Source organism: Rana temporaria, chromosome 2 (genome assembly GCF_905171775.1).
Source record: "Rana temporaria chromosome 2, aRanTem1.1, whole genome shotgun sequence".
Classification (NCBI taxonomy): domain Eukaryota; kingdom Metazoa; phylum Chordata; class Amphibia; order Anura; family Ranidae; genus Rana; species Rana temporaria.
In genome coordinates this window covers 429,204,982-429,221,965 of record NC_053490.1, presented here as the reverse complement: position 1 = coordinate 429,221,965, position 16,984 = coordinate 429,204,982, and the positions used below count along the sequence as shown (strand labels likewise).

At 44.7% G+C, this 16,984-nt stretch overlaps 1 protein-coding gene across 1 annotated transcript in view; it reads left to right on the top strand.

The window, feature by feature from the left end:
• The window catches only part of HSF5 (heat shock transcription factor 5), a 63,299-nt gene that overhangs the window by 27,217 nt on the left and 19,098 nt on the right, over positions 1 to 16,984 (top strand). Inside the window, exons 3-4 of the mRNA XM_040339432.1 lie at positions 2,312 to 2,406; positions 15,750 to 16,118. Coding sequence (XP_040195366.1) covers positions 2,312 to 2,406; positions 15,750 to 16,118 — 464 coding nt within the window. The remainder of the gene's footprint in view (positions 1 to 2,311; positions 2,407 to 15,749; positions 16,119 to 16,984) is intronic.

Below are 16,984 nucleotides of genomic sequence, written 5' to 3'. Positions count from 1 at the left end.
GATTGGACTTCCATCTGACTTTTCCATGGATTTTTGTCCGAATGGGCGTTGGCCGTGAACTTGTTCTGCATGCACACGGCAGACCTTTTTCAGCCAACTTTCACCAAATGACGTCGTTCTTCAGCTCTTTACCGCCACTCTTTGGGCAACTTCTGCTATTGTTGGCTGATGTTTAGCATTGATTCTGAGCATGCGTGTTTGTACTTTGGACTTTAGTCCGATGGACGATCAGATTATCCTCCATCTGACATTTGTTGTCAAAAAGTTTGAGAGCATTCACAGCGAACATTTGTCCGATGAAAAAGCAACAACAATTGTCCGATGGAGCATACAGACGTTCGGATTATGCGATATAACAGGTCCGTCGGACCGTTGTTGCCGAAAAGTCCGATCGTGTGTACGGGCCTACAGGCTGCATTCACATCTAGGCGGACGAAATCGCGGCGTTTTGTCGCCGCAAATCGCGGTAAAAATAGCGGCGTTTTGTACCGCGATTTGCGGCGACAAAACGCCGGTATTGTCCGCCTAGATGTGCCCCAAGATGACCCCCTCTATGGAGATGATTGCCATCTCCTAGCCGAACGCTCGAAGACGCCTGAAAAAAAGGTCCGGGACCTTTTTTCACGCGACAGGCGTTCGGCGTGGAGATGTGAACCATCTCCATAGAGGGACATCTGTTTTCAGCCCTCTGGCGGCAGCGGCGTAGCGCTACAGGCGTAAAAACGCCTAGGTGTGAATCGGGTCATAGACCGGAGACTGCGAGACAGGCCTTCTCATCCACATTAGTGCCTGGACTGACAAATGTGCTTCTGGATCTGTGTGTTTAGCTGTTTGCCTGGATTTCATGTTGAAGGTGAACTTGCAGGAGCACCAAGTGTTTACGTTAATTGCAGCTTAGGAAAGCAGACACAACAATGCAGGGCCTTTACACTCATTTAAAGACTAAATGCCATCATTATGCTCACAATCTTAAAATTCCTTATGCTTTATCTACACACAAAGTTTAAGTATAATAACAATAAACCAAAATAAATAAAAACAGAGGGCCAGATTCATATCGACTTCCGACGGGCGTATCAGTAGATACGCTGTCGTAAGTTCGAATCCGCGCCGTCGCAACTTTAAGCGTATGCTCAAACTGAGATAAGCTTAAATGTTGCTAAAATACGGCCGGCGTAAGTCTCTTACGCCGTCGTATCTTAACTGCCTATTTACGCTGGCCGCTAGGGGCGTGTAGGCGTTTTCAGGCGTAAAGATAAACCACCAAAAACATGGCGCAGCCAATGTTAAGTATGGATGTCGGAACCATGCCGAATTTTTCACGTTTTACGTCGTTTGCGTAAGACGTCCGTGAATGGGGCTGGGCGTAGGCTACGTTCATGTCGAAAGCATTGACTAATTACGACGTGATTTGGAGCATGCGCACTGGGATACGTTCACGGACGTTCGTTAGAAACGTCATTTACGTGGGGTCACACTTAATATACATAAAACACGCCCACAGCTTCAACATTTGAATTAGGTGGGCTTACGCCGGCCCTTATACGCTACGCCGCCATAACTTCGGCCGCAAAATCTTTCTGAATACCATACTCGCCTCTCAAAGTTACGACGGCGTAGCGTATAGGAGATACGCTACGCCCGCATAAAGGTATCTGAATCTAGCCTAGAATAGCCATATCTTTCTTGACCTGTTGTCTTTAGTAGAATACGTTAAAAAGGAACTGCAGTCTGCTCACATAATTTGTAATAAAAATATCTTTGCCATTCTGAAGCTTCCCTTTGCATATTATTTTATATATACTGTGATTCTGTACTTGCCAAATACGCTGCAGAAATCTCTCTCCACTGAGTCTGGCTGAAAACATTTTAACTGTGGGCAGCTGAAGCTGCTGCCTGTTCACTTCCTGGATTTACACAGAGGCACACCTCCAGCTCTGCAGCCCTCATTGGCCCTCTTATGACCCCCCTCCCTTCCTGGCAAACTGTTACGAGGATTTGGATGTACACAGAGGCACACCTCCAGCTCTCATTGGCCCTCTTATGACTCATCCCCCCCTTCCTTCCTGGGAAACTCTCACGAGAGTGAGAGAGAGAAATGTGCATGGTGTCATAAGCCTAGGTTTTTTTTTTTACCAGACAAAAAACAGGAAGTGGGCTGTATAAGGCATTTACTGGCAGAATAAAAATGTTTTACTATCCAAAGATAAAACAACAAGGGCAGGAGATTTCATAGATGGAAAGATGAAAAAATGACTGACGTTCCTCTAAGTTCTAAAACCTGATACAGCTTTCTTTGTTTTCTGCCTAGCTATGTTCCCGGGGGGCTATCCACCCTCATACACGGAATGTCCCCCAAGCTTTTCTAACCCTGTTTTGTTATACAACCCTCATAATTATTATCAGGTAAGTAGAAGTACATTTTATGTAAAATACAAAAGCAAGATATTGTATGTTAAAGAGAAACAATATTGGTTTTGGGCAGGGTTTTCTTTTTATAATTATATGTGTTATAAACTTTTTTATATTTACTATTCTATTCATAGTTTTCTAAACAATCTATAAAGGGTGTACATATGATAAAGTGCTTTATGCTTTCAGACGTCCTCTCTCTAATTGAAATTTCAGAGTAGACACAATTAAAAGAGGTTTGGGGGATGAGTCACTCTTTGGACTCATTCAGTGTGTACATTTCCACCTGAGCTATTGAACTCTGTTAATGGGCTTTTTTTCTTCCAAAAAATCAAATATGGATAGAAAAGTAAACATGTCTGAAAGTTCTTAAAGGTCCTTGCTAGGATACAGAATATACATATGCCATATTTAACCCCTTCACGCCGACTGCCGCCTCGCAGCCCTTTAGGAGTTCTAAAAGCCGGGAGGCGGTTTACGCACAGCTGTTATGCTAAATGATAACATCCCTTCCTATCAAAATTATCCCCAGGTTTTCTTTTTTCGGTGTTAGTCTATGTCCCAAATATTGCTCTATATATTTTATGATCATTGGGGTAGATTCAGCTACCTTTTGCGCCCTCTTACGGAGGCGCAGCGTACCGTTTTAACGCTGCGCCTCCGTAAATTACGTGCGCTACGCTTCATTCATGAAGCAGTAGCTACGTAATTTGCGCGGGCGCTCCTTAAAAATGCCCGGCGTAAGGGCGCGTAATTTAAATAATCCCGTAGGGGGCGTGGATCATTTAAATTAGGCGCGTTCCCGCGCCGAACGTAGTGCGCATGCTCCGTCGGGAAACTTTTCCGACGTGCATTGCGGCAAATGATGTCGCAAGGACGTCATTTGCTTCAAAGTGAACGTAAATGGCGTCCAGCGCCATTCACGATTCACTTACGCAAACTACGTAAAATTTAAAATTCGCGACGCGGGAACGACGGGTATACTTAGCATTGGCTGCCCCTGCTAATAGCAAGAGCAGCCTTACGCAGAACCCGACAAACGCAAACGAAGTAAAATGTGTACGCAGGGCTCGCGTAGGGTTGTGAATCGGCGTTCGTATGCAATTTGCATACTATACGCTGACCACTACGGGAACGCCACCTATCGGCCATCGTAAGAATGCAGCCTACGATACGACGGCATAAGAGCCTTATGCCAGTCATATCTTAGGCTGCAGTCGGCGCATCGAGCTCTCTGAATCAGGAGCAGTCGATACGCCGGCGCAACTAAGCAATTGCGCTGCGTAACTATGGTTACGCAGACGCAATTGCTTTCTGAATCTACCCCATTGAAAGTTATTTGGAGTTCGTAATGTCTGCTTCCCTATGACACAGTATGTTCCCAATCGGGGTGTCTGGGCGAGGGGAACAAGACCCATATTGTAAGTTCTCTACGAATTCTGCACTTTTGATTCAACACTCTGAATTATCGTTTTGATTGTATAACGATTGTACGAAAAGCATCTTTTTTTGTATCACCTTGTTACCAATGTTCTCCTTTATGAGAAATCTCAATAAAAATATTGAAATATAAAAGCCGGGAGGCGGAGGTGGGCATTCAGGTTATGTGACCTCTGTGTTTTGGCTCTCACAGTGGTCACATGATCGAAAAGCTCCTGATTGTAACTGCATTGGGAACTTACCGATCCCCGCCAGCTACCATGCACAGGGAGGTTTACACAGGGCCGCATATAACCGGCTTATCAGTGCTGCCTCACCAGTGTAGCCCATTAGTGCAGCCTCATTAGTGTAGCCCATTAGTGCAGCCTCATCAGCGCACATCAGTGAAGAAGAAAAATGACTTATTTGCAAAATTTTATAACAAAGAAAAAAATTAATTCAGCAACATTTTCATCGGTCCAAGCCGATCGTGTGTGGGCCCCATCGGTTATTTATCCATAGGTTAAAAAAAGCAATCTTGTTTTAAATTTAAACGATGGATACCTAACCGATAGAAAAAAAATGATCGTTTGTAGGCACATCCATCGGTTAAAAATCCACGCATGCTCAGAATCAAGTCGACGCATGCTTGGAAGCATTGAACTTCTTTTTTTTAGCACGTCGTTGTGTTTTACGTCACCACGTTCTGACACGATCGTGTGTAGCAGTGCCGATCCTGACCTCCCTGGGGCCCTAAGCAAAATGACATGGCACATTAAAAATGAGAAGCGGGGGTGCTGACGACAGTGACATGTCACATTAAAGAAAGTTGAGAAGCGGGGTGAGGGGGTGTTCTGCTGTCGGAAATGACTCAACCAGCGAGTTTAGAAGCGTGGTGAGGGGGCGAAAATGACTTCTCACCAGGCGGGGCCTCTAGTAATTTGGGGGGCCCTTTGCAGCTTTGCGGGGCCCTAAGCGGCTTGCATAGTGAGCCTATAGGGAGGATCGGCCCTGGTGTGTAGGCACGACTGACCTTCAATCAGCTTCATCGGTTAACCGATGAAAACGGTCCATCAGACCGTTTTCATCGGATGGGCCGATCGTGTGTACAGGGCATTATTGTGTGGAAATAATGATAAAAATACGCTTGGGTACAGTGTTGGATAACCAGGCCATTATCAAAGTGCGACAGCGCTCAAAGATGAAAATTGGCCTGGGCAGGAAAGGGGTAAAGTGGCTAGTAGGCAAGTGGTTAATCATTTGTTGGCAGTCTATTTATTTTCAGCCAACTGCATTTAATTTCATGGTAATGAGACGAATGTTAGCAAATAGTTGAATCAGTTGCAAAGATATTCATTCACCTGTGTAGATTTAGCCCTGGGTCCAAATCCATATTTAACACTAGACACCATGCCCAGGATCAGGGAGAGACAGAAAAAATTGCACACGATGGCATGCACATTCAGCTGGTCAATCAAGCATTTTCTTATTTCTAATGAGTGGCAGAAAAAGACCCCAGCATTTATAGCCACATGCGGAACTTATGCCGCGTACACACGACCGTTTTTCATGACGAGAAAAATGCCATTTTTTTAATTGGTTATTAAAAACGGTCGTGTGTGGGCTCCAGAGCATTTTTCTCGACATGAAAAATGGGCTTTAAAAATTTAGAACATGCTCTATTTTTTCTTGTAGTTTTTCACGTCATCGTTTTTCTCGTTGTGAAAAATGGTCGTGTGTAGGCTTTAGCGACGGGGGAAAAAAACGTGCATGCTCAGAAGCAAGTTATGAGAAGGAAATTTGCATAATCAGCCTAAAGGGTGGTGCCATTCGAATGGAACTTCCCCTTTATAGTGCCGTCGTACGTGTTGTATGTCACCGCGCTTTGCTTGAGAATATTTTTTTTCATGATCGTGTGTATGCAAGGCAGGCTTGAGAGGAATCATGTCGAGAAAAACATTGTTTTTTTCCATGACATGAAAAACGGTCGTGTGTACACAGCATTAGTCACCTCAGTCCTATTATCAAGAAATGCTGAACTGGACAGGGCTTAGAACAATGCTTGAGATTTCAGTGTAGCAGAGGATCAACAGGTATTTTTTTGTATTATTAAACATATGTAACAAATTACTTTTAATGGTAGATTAAAAAGACCAAAAAGAGCTAATGATAAAATAAATGTTTAAAGGTTTGCATACACTTTAAGCTACAATACTATACATGAGTCTGTAGGTTCTGTTCACAGAACCAGATCGCATGCGGTATTTAGGTGTTTTCCCAAATACCGAATGCGATCCTGAAAATGTCACTTCACTATTACTTTATGCGTTTTTTACCGTAAAAAGCAAAAACGCACAGTAAATGCTGCATAAGACAGGAGTAAAACTCAATTCACAAAAAGGAAAAAAAAATGCATACAGTAAATAAGTTGTGGTTATACGATATAAAGAACATGGTTGTTAAGGAGCGGGCAGCCGCCGGCATCCTTAACAACAAGTAAAGAACATGGGGCCAAATCCTCAAAAGGGATACGCGTAAGCCGCCGTATCCCTGGTTCTAACTTTGGAACTGATCCACAGAATCAGTTTTCCAAAGTTAGGCAGAAGATCCGACATCTGTAAGGGACTTACACTGCCGGATCTTAGGATGCAGTACCGCATCCGCCGCTGGGGACATTTCGAGTCGAAATGCCGCTTCTGGTATGCAAATTAGCACTTAGGGCTATCCACAAAGCTTTTCAGCTTCGTTTTTTCGCCGTAAGTTTTAGTTTGCAAGTGTAAAATTAGGGCTGCTTTTACATGGTGTAAAGTTAGTAACACCATGTAAAAGCACATTCAAGCGACGGCATTTGGTATGCATTCCTGAGGGAGAACTCCACGGCAATTTGTAAAATCAAAACCGGCATGGGTTCCCCCCCAGGAGCATACCAGGCCCTTAGGTCTGGTATGGGTTGTAAGGAGACCCCCCTACGCCGAAAATTCGACGTAGGGGGACCCCCTACAATCCATACCAGACCCGTATCCAAAGCACGCTACCCGGCCGGTCAGGAAAGGGAGTGGGGACGAGCGAGCGCCCTCCCCCCCTCCTGAGCCGTGCCAGGCCGCATGCCCTCAACATGGGGGGGTTGGGTCCTCTGGGGCAGGGGGGCGCACTGCGGGCTCCCCCACCCCAGAGCACCCTGTCCCCATATTGATGAGGACAGGACCTCTTCCCGACAACCCTTGCCGTTGGTTGTCGGGGTCTGCGGGCGGGGGCTTATCGGAATCTGGGAGTCCCCTTTAATAAGGGGGCCCCCAGATACCGGCCCCCCACCCTAAGTGAATGGATATGGGGTACATCGTACCCCTACCCATTCACCTGGAGGCAAAAAGTTAAAGTTATTAAACACACAACACAAGGGTTTTTAAAATAATTTATTAGTCTGCTCCGGAGGCCCCCCCTGTCTTCTTCATTAGCTCTAATACCAGGGGGGGCTTCTTCTTCCACTCTCCGGGGGTCTTCTCCGCTCTCGGGGGGGGGGGTTTCTTCTTCCGCTCTCCGGGGGGGGGTCTTCTCTCAGGATCGCATGCGGTATTTGGGAAAACACCTAAATACCGCATGCGATCTGGTTCTGTGAACAGAACCTACAGACTCATATATAGTATTGTAGCTTAAAGTGTATGCAAACCTTTAAACATTTATTTTATCATTAGCTCTTTTTGGTCTTTTTAATCTACCATTAAAAGTAGGGTTGTCCCGATACCACTTTTTTAGGACTGAGTACAAGTACCGATACTTTTTTTCAAGTAGTCGCCGATACCGAATACCGATACTTTTTTTAAATGTCCCCCCCATATGCAGCCATGTCCCCCACATATGCAGCCATGTCCCTCTAGCCATGTCCCTCACATATGCAGCCATGTCCCTCTAGCCATGTCCCTCACATATGCAGCCATGTCCCTCACATATGCAGCCATGTCCCTCTAGCCATGTCCCTCACATATGCAGCCATGTCCCTCACATATGCAGCCATGTCCCTCACATATGCAGCCATGTCCCTCTAGCCATGTCCCTCACATATGCAGCCATGTCCCTCACATATGCAGCCATGTCCCTCTAGCCATGTCCCTCACATATGCAGCCATGTCCCTCTAGCCATGTCCCTCACATATGCAGCCATGTCCCTCTAGCCATGTCCCTCACATATGCAGCTATGTCCCTCTAGCCATGTCCCTCACATATGCAGCCATGTCCCTCTAGCCATGTCCCTCACATATGCAGCCATGTCCCTCTAGCCATGTCCCTCACATATGCAGCCATGTCCCTCTAGCCATGTCCCTCACATATGCAGCCATGTCCCTCTAGCCATGTCCCTCACATATGCAGCTATGTCCCTCTAGCCATGTCCCTCACATATGCAGCCATGTCCCTCTAGCCATGTCCCTCACATATGCAGCCATGTCCCTCTAGCCATGTCCCTCACATATGCAGCCATGTCCCTCTAGCCATGTCCCTCACATATGCAGCCATGTCCCTCTAGCCATGTCCCTCACATATGCAGCAATGTCCCTCTAGCCATGTCCCTCGATGCGGCGGCGCGATGCGGCGGCAGCGGTGGGGGGGGAAAGGGGGGGGAAGTATTCTATTTAGGTATCGGGGGTATTTGCACGAGTACGAGTACTCCCGCAAATACTCAGTATCGGTCCCGATACCGATACTGGTATCGGTATCTGGACAACCCTAATTAAAAGTAATTTGTTACATATGTTTAATAATACAAAAAAAAAATTTGGCATTAAAAAAAACAACGTTTTTAAAAAATGTCATTTAAAATGATGGTGCGTGGGCTTTACATCATTTTTCGGGTTCTGAAAAACGACAACTCTTTTTTTTCGAACATGCTACATTTTTTAACGAGGTTTTAAATTATGTCGTTTTTCGGGTTGTAAAAAATTATCGTGTGTGGGCTAAAACAACGTTAAAAATCCACGCATGCGCAGAAGCAAGTTATAAGACGGGAACGCTCGTTCTGGTAAAACTATCGTTCGTAATGGAGTAAGCACATTCATCACACTGTAACAGACAGAAAAGCTAAAGCAGCCCCAAGGGTAGCGTCATCCGCATGGAACTTCCCCTTTATAGTGCCGTCGTACGTGTTGTACGTCACTGCGCTTTGCTAGAGCACTTTTTAAAAACGATGGTGTGTGGGCAATGTCGTTTTAATGATGAAGTTGGAAAAAACTAAGTTTTTTCTACATGCCCGAAAAACGTTGTTTTTTTCATGCCGAAAAATGATCGTGTGTACGCGGCATGAGACTTCACAGAGCATAGCTGCTCCCCCTCACTTCTCTCTCCTCCCCTTCCCTATCTATCAGCACAGCCACGTCTCTTATGCCATGTACACACGATCGGTTCGTCTGATGAAAACGGACCGATGGACCGTTTTCATCTGACGAACCGATCGTGTGTGGGCCCCATCGTGTTTTTTCCCCATCGGTGAAAAAAAATAGAACCTGCTTTAAATTTTTTTTATGGTTAAAAAACCGACAGAAAAAAACGATCGTCTGTGGGGAAATCCATCCGTCAAAAATCCACGCATGCTCAGAATCAAGTCGACGCATGCTCGGAAGCATTGGACTTTATTTTTCTTAGCACGTTGTAGTGTTTTACGTCACTGCGTTCTGACACGATTGGATTTTTGACTGATGGTGTGGTAGGCAAGACTGATGAAAGTCAGCTACATCGGATATCTGATAAAAAAATCCATCGGATTAGATTCCATCAGATATCCGATCGTGTGTACAGGGCATAAGGGGAGGGGGAACAGAGGCAGGGGGTGTGTTGGTGGATTTGTTCACACCCCCTAAACTATTTCAAACTGAAAATGACAGTTTTTGCCAGCAGAAGGGAAAGCTCACGTGCACATGCTGTAAAAACTAAAAGAGGTAGGGAAAAAAAATAGCTGATATGTCACTAATGTGATATGTACTAGTTATTTAACCCATCCCATACTTCTCATTTAAATAACTAAGGGGTGGTGCCACCCAGTGACATCACTGGGTGGCACTGCCCCCTTGTGACGTCATTGACTGGGGGCATGCTGGGTTGTGATGTCACAAGGGGGCACACTTAGTGCTCTTCATTGAGAAAAGTACACACTATAGAGGGATATGCTTTGTTCATATTTCATGTCTTTGGTTTATAACCACTTTTGAAAAATAATGTAACAACTGGATATCTGTAATGTTGGTATGTAAAATTATGTTCATTATTTTTTTTCAAATGTGATTTTAGAGTGGATGTAAACTGGAAATTTTTTATAAATTTTTTTGATGTCACGGTGTACAGTATAAGATTGCCTATCATCTGTGCCCAGTCTTGTCACACAGTGTTAATCCAGCCTCTGAGCAATCCTCTTTCATTGTTCAGTGAAATAAAACGGACTTAAAGAGAAAACCTTGGTCCCGCTCCGCCCCCTTGCTGTGAGTGACAGGTTATTTACATATCTCATGCACTAGCTTCAGACAGGTGATCTGCCGATATGGTTCCGTGAAAGTTCCTGCGCAGGTGCAATCTGATCTGCCGATATGGTTCAGACTAACGAGAAAGTTCCTTTAAGGATTGCGCAGGCGCAAACTTGCCGACGGAAATCTCCGAACCTCGGCCGGCATCCAGGGCGACGTGGATTTTGAGGAAAGTGGCCAGTCAGCCTCACGTCATCAGCTCGCTCGGCCTCCTGGCTCTTTTTTTAACATCCTCCAATCCACGGGGATGTTAAAGAATGAGCCTGGATGCCGGGCGAGGTTCGGAGATTTCCGTCGGCAAGTTTGCGCCTGCGCAGTCCTTGAAGGATCTTTAACGTTAGGGGAACCTTAAGAACAAGTCACGGCATTATTTTTTAATTTCCACCCCCACTCCTTTTCTGAAGTCATGTGGTTACTTTTCTGTATTTTCACTGGATGTTAGTGATCATAGCAGAATTTAGTGTAAGGAATACACAGGAAAAAATGCATGTTGACAAGGGAAGTGTAGAGGAGGGCGGGGAGTCTACTGACATTACGACTCCACCCACAGAGCTCCAGACAACAGATCCACCCACAGAATCTGCAGTTTTTCAGGTCTCATAACAGACAGAGGGGAGACATTAGACAGGTAAGGATACATGCAGGAGGCATCTATATCCGTATAGATCAGCACTATGGCAGTAGTTTAGAAAGGATGTGCGTGGGGTTACATCCACTTTAAGCACTTCGCTTGAGCTGTCATCTCCCGATGTTATGCTTCCTTTATAATGCATTGCAGTTTACCCAAACATGTTGCCTATAATGCTGCATGCTTTAAAAAAATAAATGAAAATGAAATAGCAATAATTAAGGCAAATTGCAGTAATCCAAACCAACCAGCCAGAAATCACTTCCTAACCGAAAGCATTTCTAAATCTTTATGCAAGGTCCCAGCTCCCATGTTTCATACTTCAGGCTTCGGTGTCCTTGGTCATTCATAAATCTTACCAAAAATCTTGGACGTTTTTAGACCAGGCTACCCTATTCTGGATTGCTCACAGCCGTGACCTGACTTGCCTTTTCTGTACAATTCAGACAACATTTTGTTGCAGCATATGTTCAGGGACAAACATCAGTACCTATTCTACAGCCCATAGGGGATTAATGCAACCGCCTGAAGATAGATGTGTACGTTATACTACTGCATGACAAAGCTATACTAAAATCTGCTACTGATCAAATGTAACATTTTTCTCCCGACCATTCCTATATTTTACTGTGAATATATTATTCCAGAATGTCATATATTACTTTCAATTTGTATTGATTTTTGTGTGTTTTCAGTTCAAATTCAACTGTTGCGTCCACCAATAGAATAGTATTTCCGCTGCTTTATTTATTTTCATGTGGGAATAGGCTTTTTTTCCCATGCAGTTTTTCTCTCTGGTCTGTAAATGATTTAACCTCACTTCCCTTTTTTAAATGTTATTATGGTGTCACTTGTCTTTCAACTGTCAACTAATGTGTGCACTTGACAGTTACTTAAAGAACCAATTTTGTTACGTAAACGTTTTATTGGGATTTTGTGTGATAGACCAACACAAAGTTGCACATAAATATGAAGTGGAAGGAAAATTATAAATGTTTTTAATTAAATTTTTTTTTTTTTTAAATAAATATCTGAAAAGTGTGGTGTGCATTTGTCGTCAGCCCCCTTTAGACCCCTTTCAGACTGAGGAGTTTTTCAGGCGGTACAGCGCTAAAAATAGCGCTGCTATACCGCCTGAAAAACTCCTTCACTGCCTTCTGCCCAAGGGCTTTCACACTGAGGCGATGCGCTGGCGGGAGAGAAAAAAATCTCCTGTCAGCAGCATCTTTGATGCGGTGAGAGGAGCGGCATGTATACCGCTCCTTCACCGCTCCTTCCAATTGAAAACAATGGGAAACTGCGGCAATACCGCCCGCAATGTGCCTCTATAGAGGCTCATTGCGGGCGGTATTAACCCTTTATCGGCCGCTAGCGGGGTTAATACCGCACCGCTAGCGGCCGATTCCCGCGGCGAAACCGGCGGTATAACGCCGCTATTTTTAGCGGCGTTATACCGCCGCCGCGGCTCCTGCCCCAGTCTGAAAGGGGCCTTACTCTGATAGCCCTAACTAAAATCTAGTGGAGCCAATTTCCTTCAGAAGTCACCTAATTAGTAAATAAATACATCTGTTCTGTGAAGCCCTTAGAGGTTTGTTAGAGAACCTTAGTGAACAAACAGCATCATGAAGGCCAAGGAACACACCAGACAGGTCAAGGATAAAGTTGTGGAGAAGTTTAAAGCAGGAAAAATATAACAAGCTTTGAACATCTCACGGAGCACTGTTCAATCCATCATGCAAAAATGGAAAGAGTGTGGCACAACTGCAGACCTACCAAGACATGGCCGTCCACCTAAACTGACATGCCAGGCAAGGAGAGCATTAATCAAAGAAGCAGCCAAGAGGTTACCCATGGTAAATCTGGAGGAGCTGCAGAGATCCACAGCTCAGATGGGAGAATCTGTCCACAGGACAACTATTAGTCGTACACTCCACAAATCTGGCCTTTATGGAAGAGTATCAAGAAGAAAGCCATTGTTGAAAGAAAGCCATAAGAAGTCCTGTTTGCATTTTGCGAGAAGCCATGTGGGGGACACAGCAAACATGTGGAAGAATGTGTTCTGGTCAGATTAGACCAAAATAACAATTAACTTTTTGGCCTAAAAGCTAAATGCTATGTGTGGTGGAAAACTAACACTGCACATCACCCTAAACACACCATCCCCACCGTGAAACATGGTGGTGGCAGCATCATGTTGTGGGGATGCTTTTCTTCAGCAGGGACAGGGAAGCTGATCAGAGTTGATGACAAGGTGGATGAAGCCAAATACAGGTCGATCTTAATAGAAAACCTGTTAGAGTCTGAAAAAGACTTGAGACTGGGGTGGAGCTTCACCTTCCAGCAGGACAACGACCCAAAACATACAGCCAGAGCTACAAAAGAATAGTTTAGATCAAAGCATATTCATGTGTTAGAATGGCCCAGTCAAAGTCCAGATCTAAATCCAATTGAGAATCTGTGGCAAGACTTACTTAAAAATTGCTGTTCACAGATGCTCTCCGTCCAGTCTGACAGAGCTTGAGCTATTTTGCAAAGAATGGGGAAAAATGTCACTCTCTAGATGTGCAAAGCTGGTAGAGACGTCCCCCAAAAAGACTTGCAGCTGTAATTGCAGTGAAAGGTGTTTCTACAAAGTATTGACTCAGGGGGCTGAATACAAATGCATGACACACTTTTCACATATTTATTTGAAAGAAAATTTTGAAACCCATTTTTTATTTTCCTTCCACTTCACAATTATGTGCCACTTTGTGTTGGTCTATCACATAAAATCGCAATAAAATACATTTAAGTTTTTGGTTGTACCATGACAAAATGTGCAAAATTTTAAGGGGTATGAAAACTTTTTCAAGACACTGTATGTTGTACGTATAATGATAATATTCAGAATATTAGATTGTGTGTATGAGGCTTTAGACTTAGCTGAGGAGAGCTTCTCTTACTTCCTTTCTTGGAAACAAGGGGCTAGATTCAAGTAGCCCGCCATAAGTTTGTGCGGGCGTAGCGTATGTTATTTACGCTACGCCGCCGCAACTTAGACGGGCAAGTGCAGTATTCACAAAGCACTTGCTCCGTAAGTTGCGGCGGCGTAGCGTAAATCAGGTGGCGTTAGCGTGCCGAATTCAAATTTGCAAGAGGTGGGCGTGTTTTATGTAAATAAAACATGACCCCACGTAAATGACGTCTTTAACGAACGGCGCATGCGCCGTTCGTGAAAGAATCCCAGTGTGCATGCTCGAAATTCCGCCGCAATACGTCAATGCTTTCGACGTGGACGTAATTTCCGCAAAGCCCTATTCGCGAACGGCTAACGCAAACAACGTAAAATTTTCAAAATTCGACGCGGGAACGACGTCCATACTTAACATTGCGTACGCCTCATAGAAGCAGGAGCAACGTTACGCCGGAAAAAGCCTTACGCAAATGACGGCATATTCTACGCCGAAAAAGACGGAAGCGCCACCTAGCGGCAAGCGTAAATATGCACCCTAAGATACGACCGCGTAAGAGACTTACGCCAGTCGGATCTTAGCCTAATTTCGGCGTATCTTGCTTTCTGAATACAGAAAGAAGATACGCCGGCGCAGCTTTGAATTTACGCGGCGTATCTACAGTATAGATACGCCGGCGTAAATCATTGCTGAATCTAGCCTCATGTTGTCAACAAGAAGTGATAAAAATGCACCAACTTAGGCCCCTTTCACGTGTGCGGATCCGTTTTCAGACATCCGCTTGCTCAGCAGGGATCGCTCTGTTGATCCCCGCTGAGCCGGCGGATGACTAGTCCGTCTCTGCACACTGTGCAGAAATGGACCAGTCAGATCTCCGCTCTCCTCTATGGGGGGGATCGGATGAGAACGAACCATCTGTCCATTTTCATCTGATCCGCCAGACGGATGCAAAATAGGGTTGAGGAGAGAGGATCGGATCGGGGTTGATCGGATGTCAGCGGACATGTCACCGCTGACTTCCGACGCTCCATAGAGGTACATGGAGTGCCCCTTCAGGTCCACCTGAAAAAACTGACAGGTGGATCTGAACGGTCCGCACGTGTGAAAGGGGTCCAAGACATAGACAACAATATAAAGCTACGAGGGAAGGGGGGTCTAGCCTGTTCCTATTTTTTACGAAAAAGTGGAGCTTTATTGCTGTCTTTATTGAATCTATCCCTCGTTTTCTTTCCATCAATGGGACAGGATGTGAGGGGAAATGTCCACAATGGAACAGAGAGCAGTAAGAATTGACATATGGTTCTAAGAGTTCCCCACTGTCCAAAACAAAATAAAAAACTCTATAATAAATTAAGCCCTATATTGGAAAAAATAGGAATATCTGTGGAAAACTAACCCCACCCCACAGTAGAAGTTCTCCTTTAAAGGGGTTGTAAAGGTTCACTTTTTATTTTCTAAATAGATTCCTTTAAGCTAGTGCACTGTTGGTTCACTTACCTTTTCTTTCGATTTCCCTTCTAAATGTTTGTTTTCTTTGTCTGAATTTCTCACTTCCTGTTTCTCCTCAGTAAGCTGTTCTGGCTGACTAACCCCCATGGATAATGGGGGCAAGCTTACTAAGGAGAAACAGGAAGTGAGAAATTCAGACAAAGAAAAAAAAACATTTAGAAGGGAAATCGAAAGGAAAAGGTAAGTGAACCAACAATGCACTAGCTTAAAGGAACCTATTTAGAAAATAAAAAACAAACCTTTACATCCCCTAAAGGTTTTATTTTATCATCCTACACAGTACGTATGGTATTGATTAATGATCACATTATTATCCCCATTACACAGGGACCACCAGTGCAGGCACCCCACCTTGTGGAATTCTACAATCCAAATTTGCCACACACTAACTACAATGATTTCAGGAGGGACCAGGCGAATTTGAATACAGCTGTCTGGGTTTCAGATGACATGCAGGCTTCACACCAACCTGAAATGGCTCAACTAGGTGTTCAAGTAAATCACAGACAGCCATTGTCAATTTCAAATTATGGTCATGTTATAGAAACCTTTGAACACGGTCAAACACCGCAGCTGCAATACATAATGCCTGTAAATATGGACATCACCAACTGTGCTGCGAGATCATACCAGGCTGCTCCCTTCTTGCATACACAGGCATCAGGTGGTGCATATCCTTCAAGCAGTAACACTGAGGTAAGTGGCAGACTCTCTCTCCCGTTATTTGACATCAAATTGTGTGTACTGTAACATGGGGGTGCTTAGTTGGGCAAATGTTTTCTACTGAGAACCTTAAAGGGGTTGTAAACCCTTGTGTCTTTTGCACCTTAACCACTTAAGACCCAGACCAAAATGCAGCTAAAGGACCAGGCCCCTTTTTGCGATTCGGCACTGTGTCGCTTTAACTGACAATTGCGCGGTCGGCAGGTACATGATTGTGCCCAGCCGTGCCATTCTGCCGACGTATATCGGCGTTAGGCGGTCCTTAAGTGGTTAATGCATCTTATGCATTAAGGGGAAATGTGAAGCTGCAAATGGGTATTTTTGACCCTCTTTTCCCCTTACAGTAGCTGCTGCATTCTCACCCTGGGCTTATACTCGAGTCAATACATTTTCCCATTTTTTTTGTGGTAAAATTATGTCCTCGGCTTATATTCGGGTCGGCTTAGACTCAGGGTTCCCACATCCATGTGCTGAGTTCCAGGGTCTACACACTTGCTGTGTCAAAAATAGGAGGTTTCCGTCATCTCTGCATTGAGTTTCCAGATCTGTAAACCTGTTGTGTCCATTATAAGGGGTTCCCACCATCCCTATGCGAAGTTCCTGGGTCTACACACTTGCTGTGCCCATTATGAGAGGTTCTCATCATCTCTGCATTGAGTTCTCAGGTCTTTACACCTGATGTACCCATTTAAGGATTTCCCACCATCCATGTGCTGAGTTCCAGGGTCTGTGCACCTGCTGTGCCAATTATGAGCGGTTCCCACCATCCCTGCCTGAGTTTCCCGGGTCTACACACTTGCTGTGTCCATTATGAAAGGTTCTCATCATCTTTGCATTGA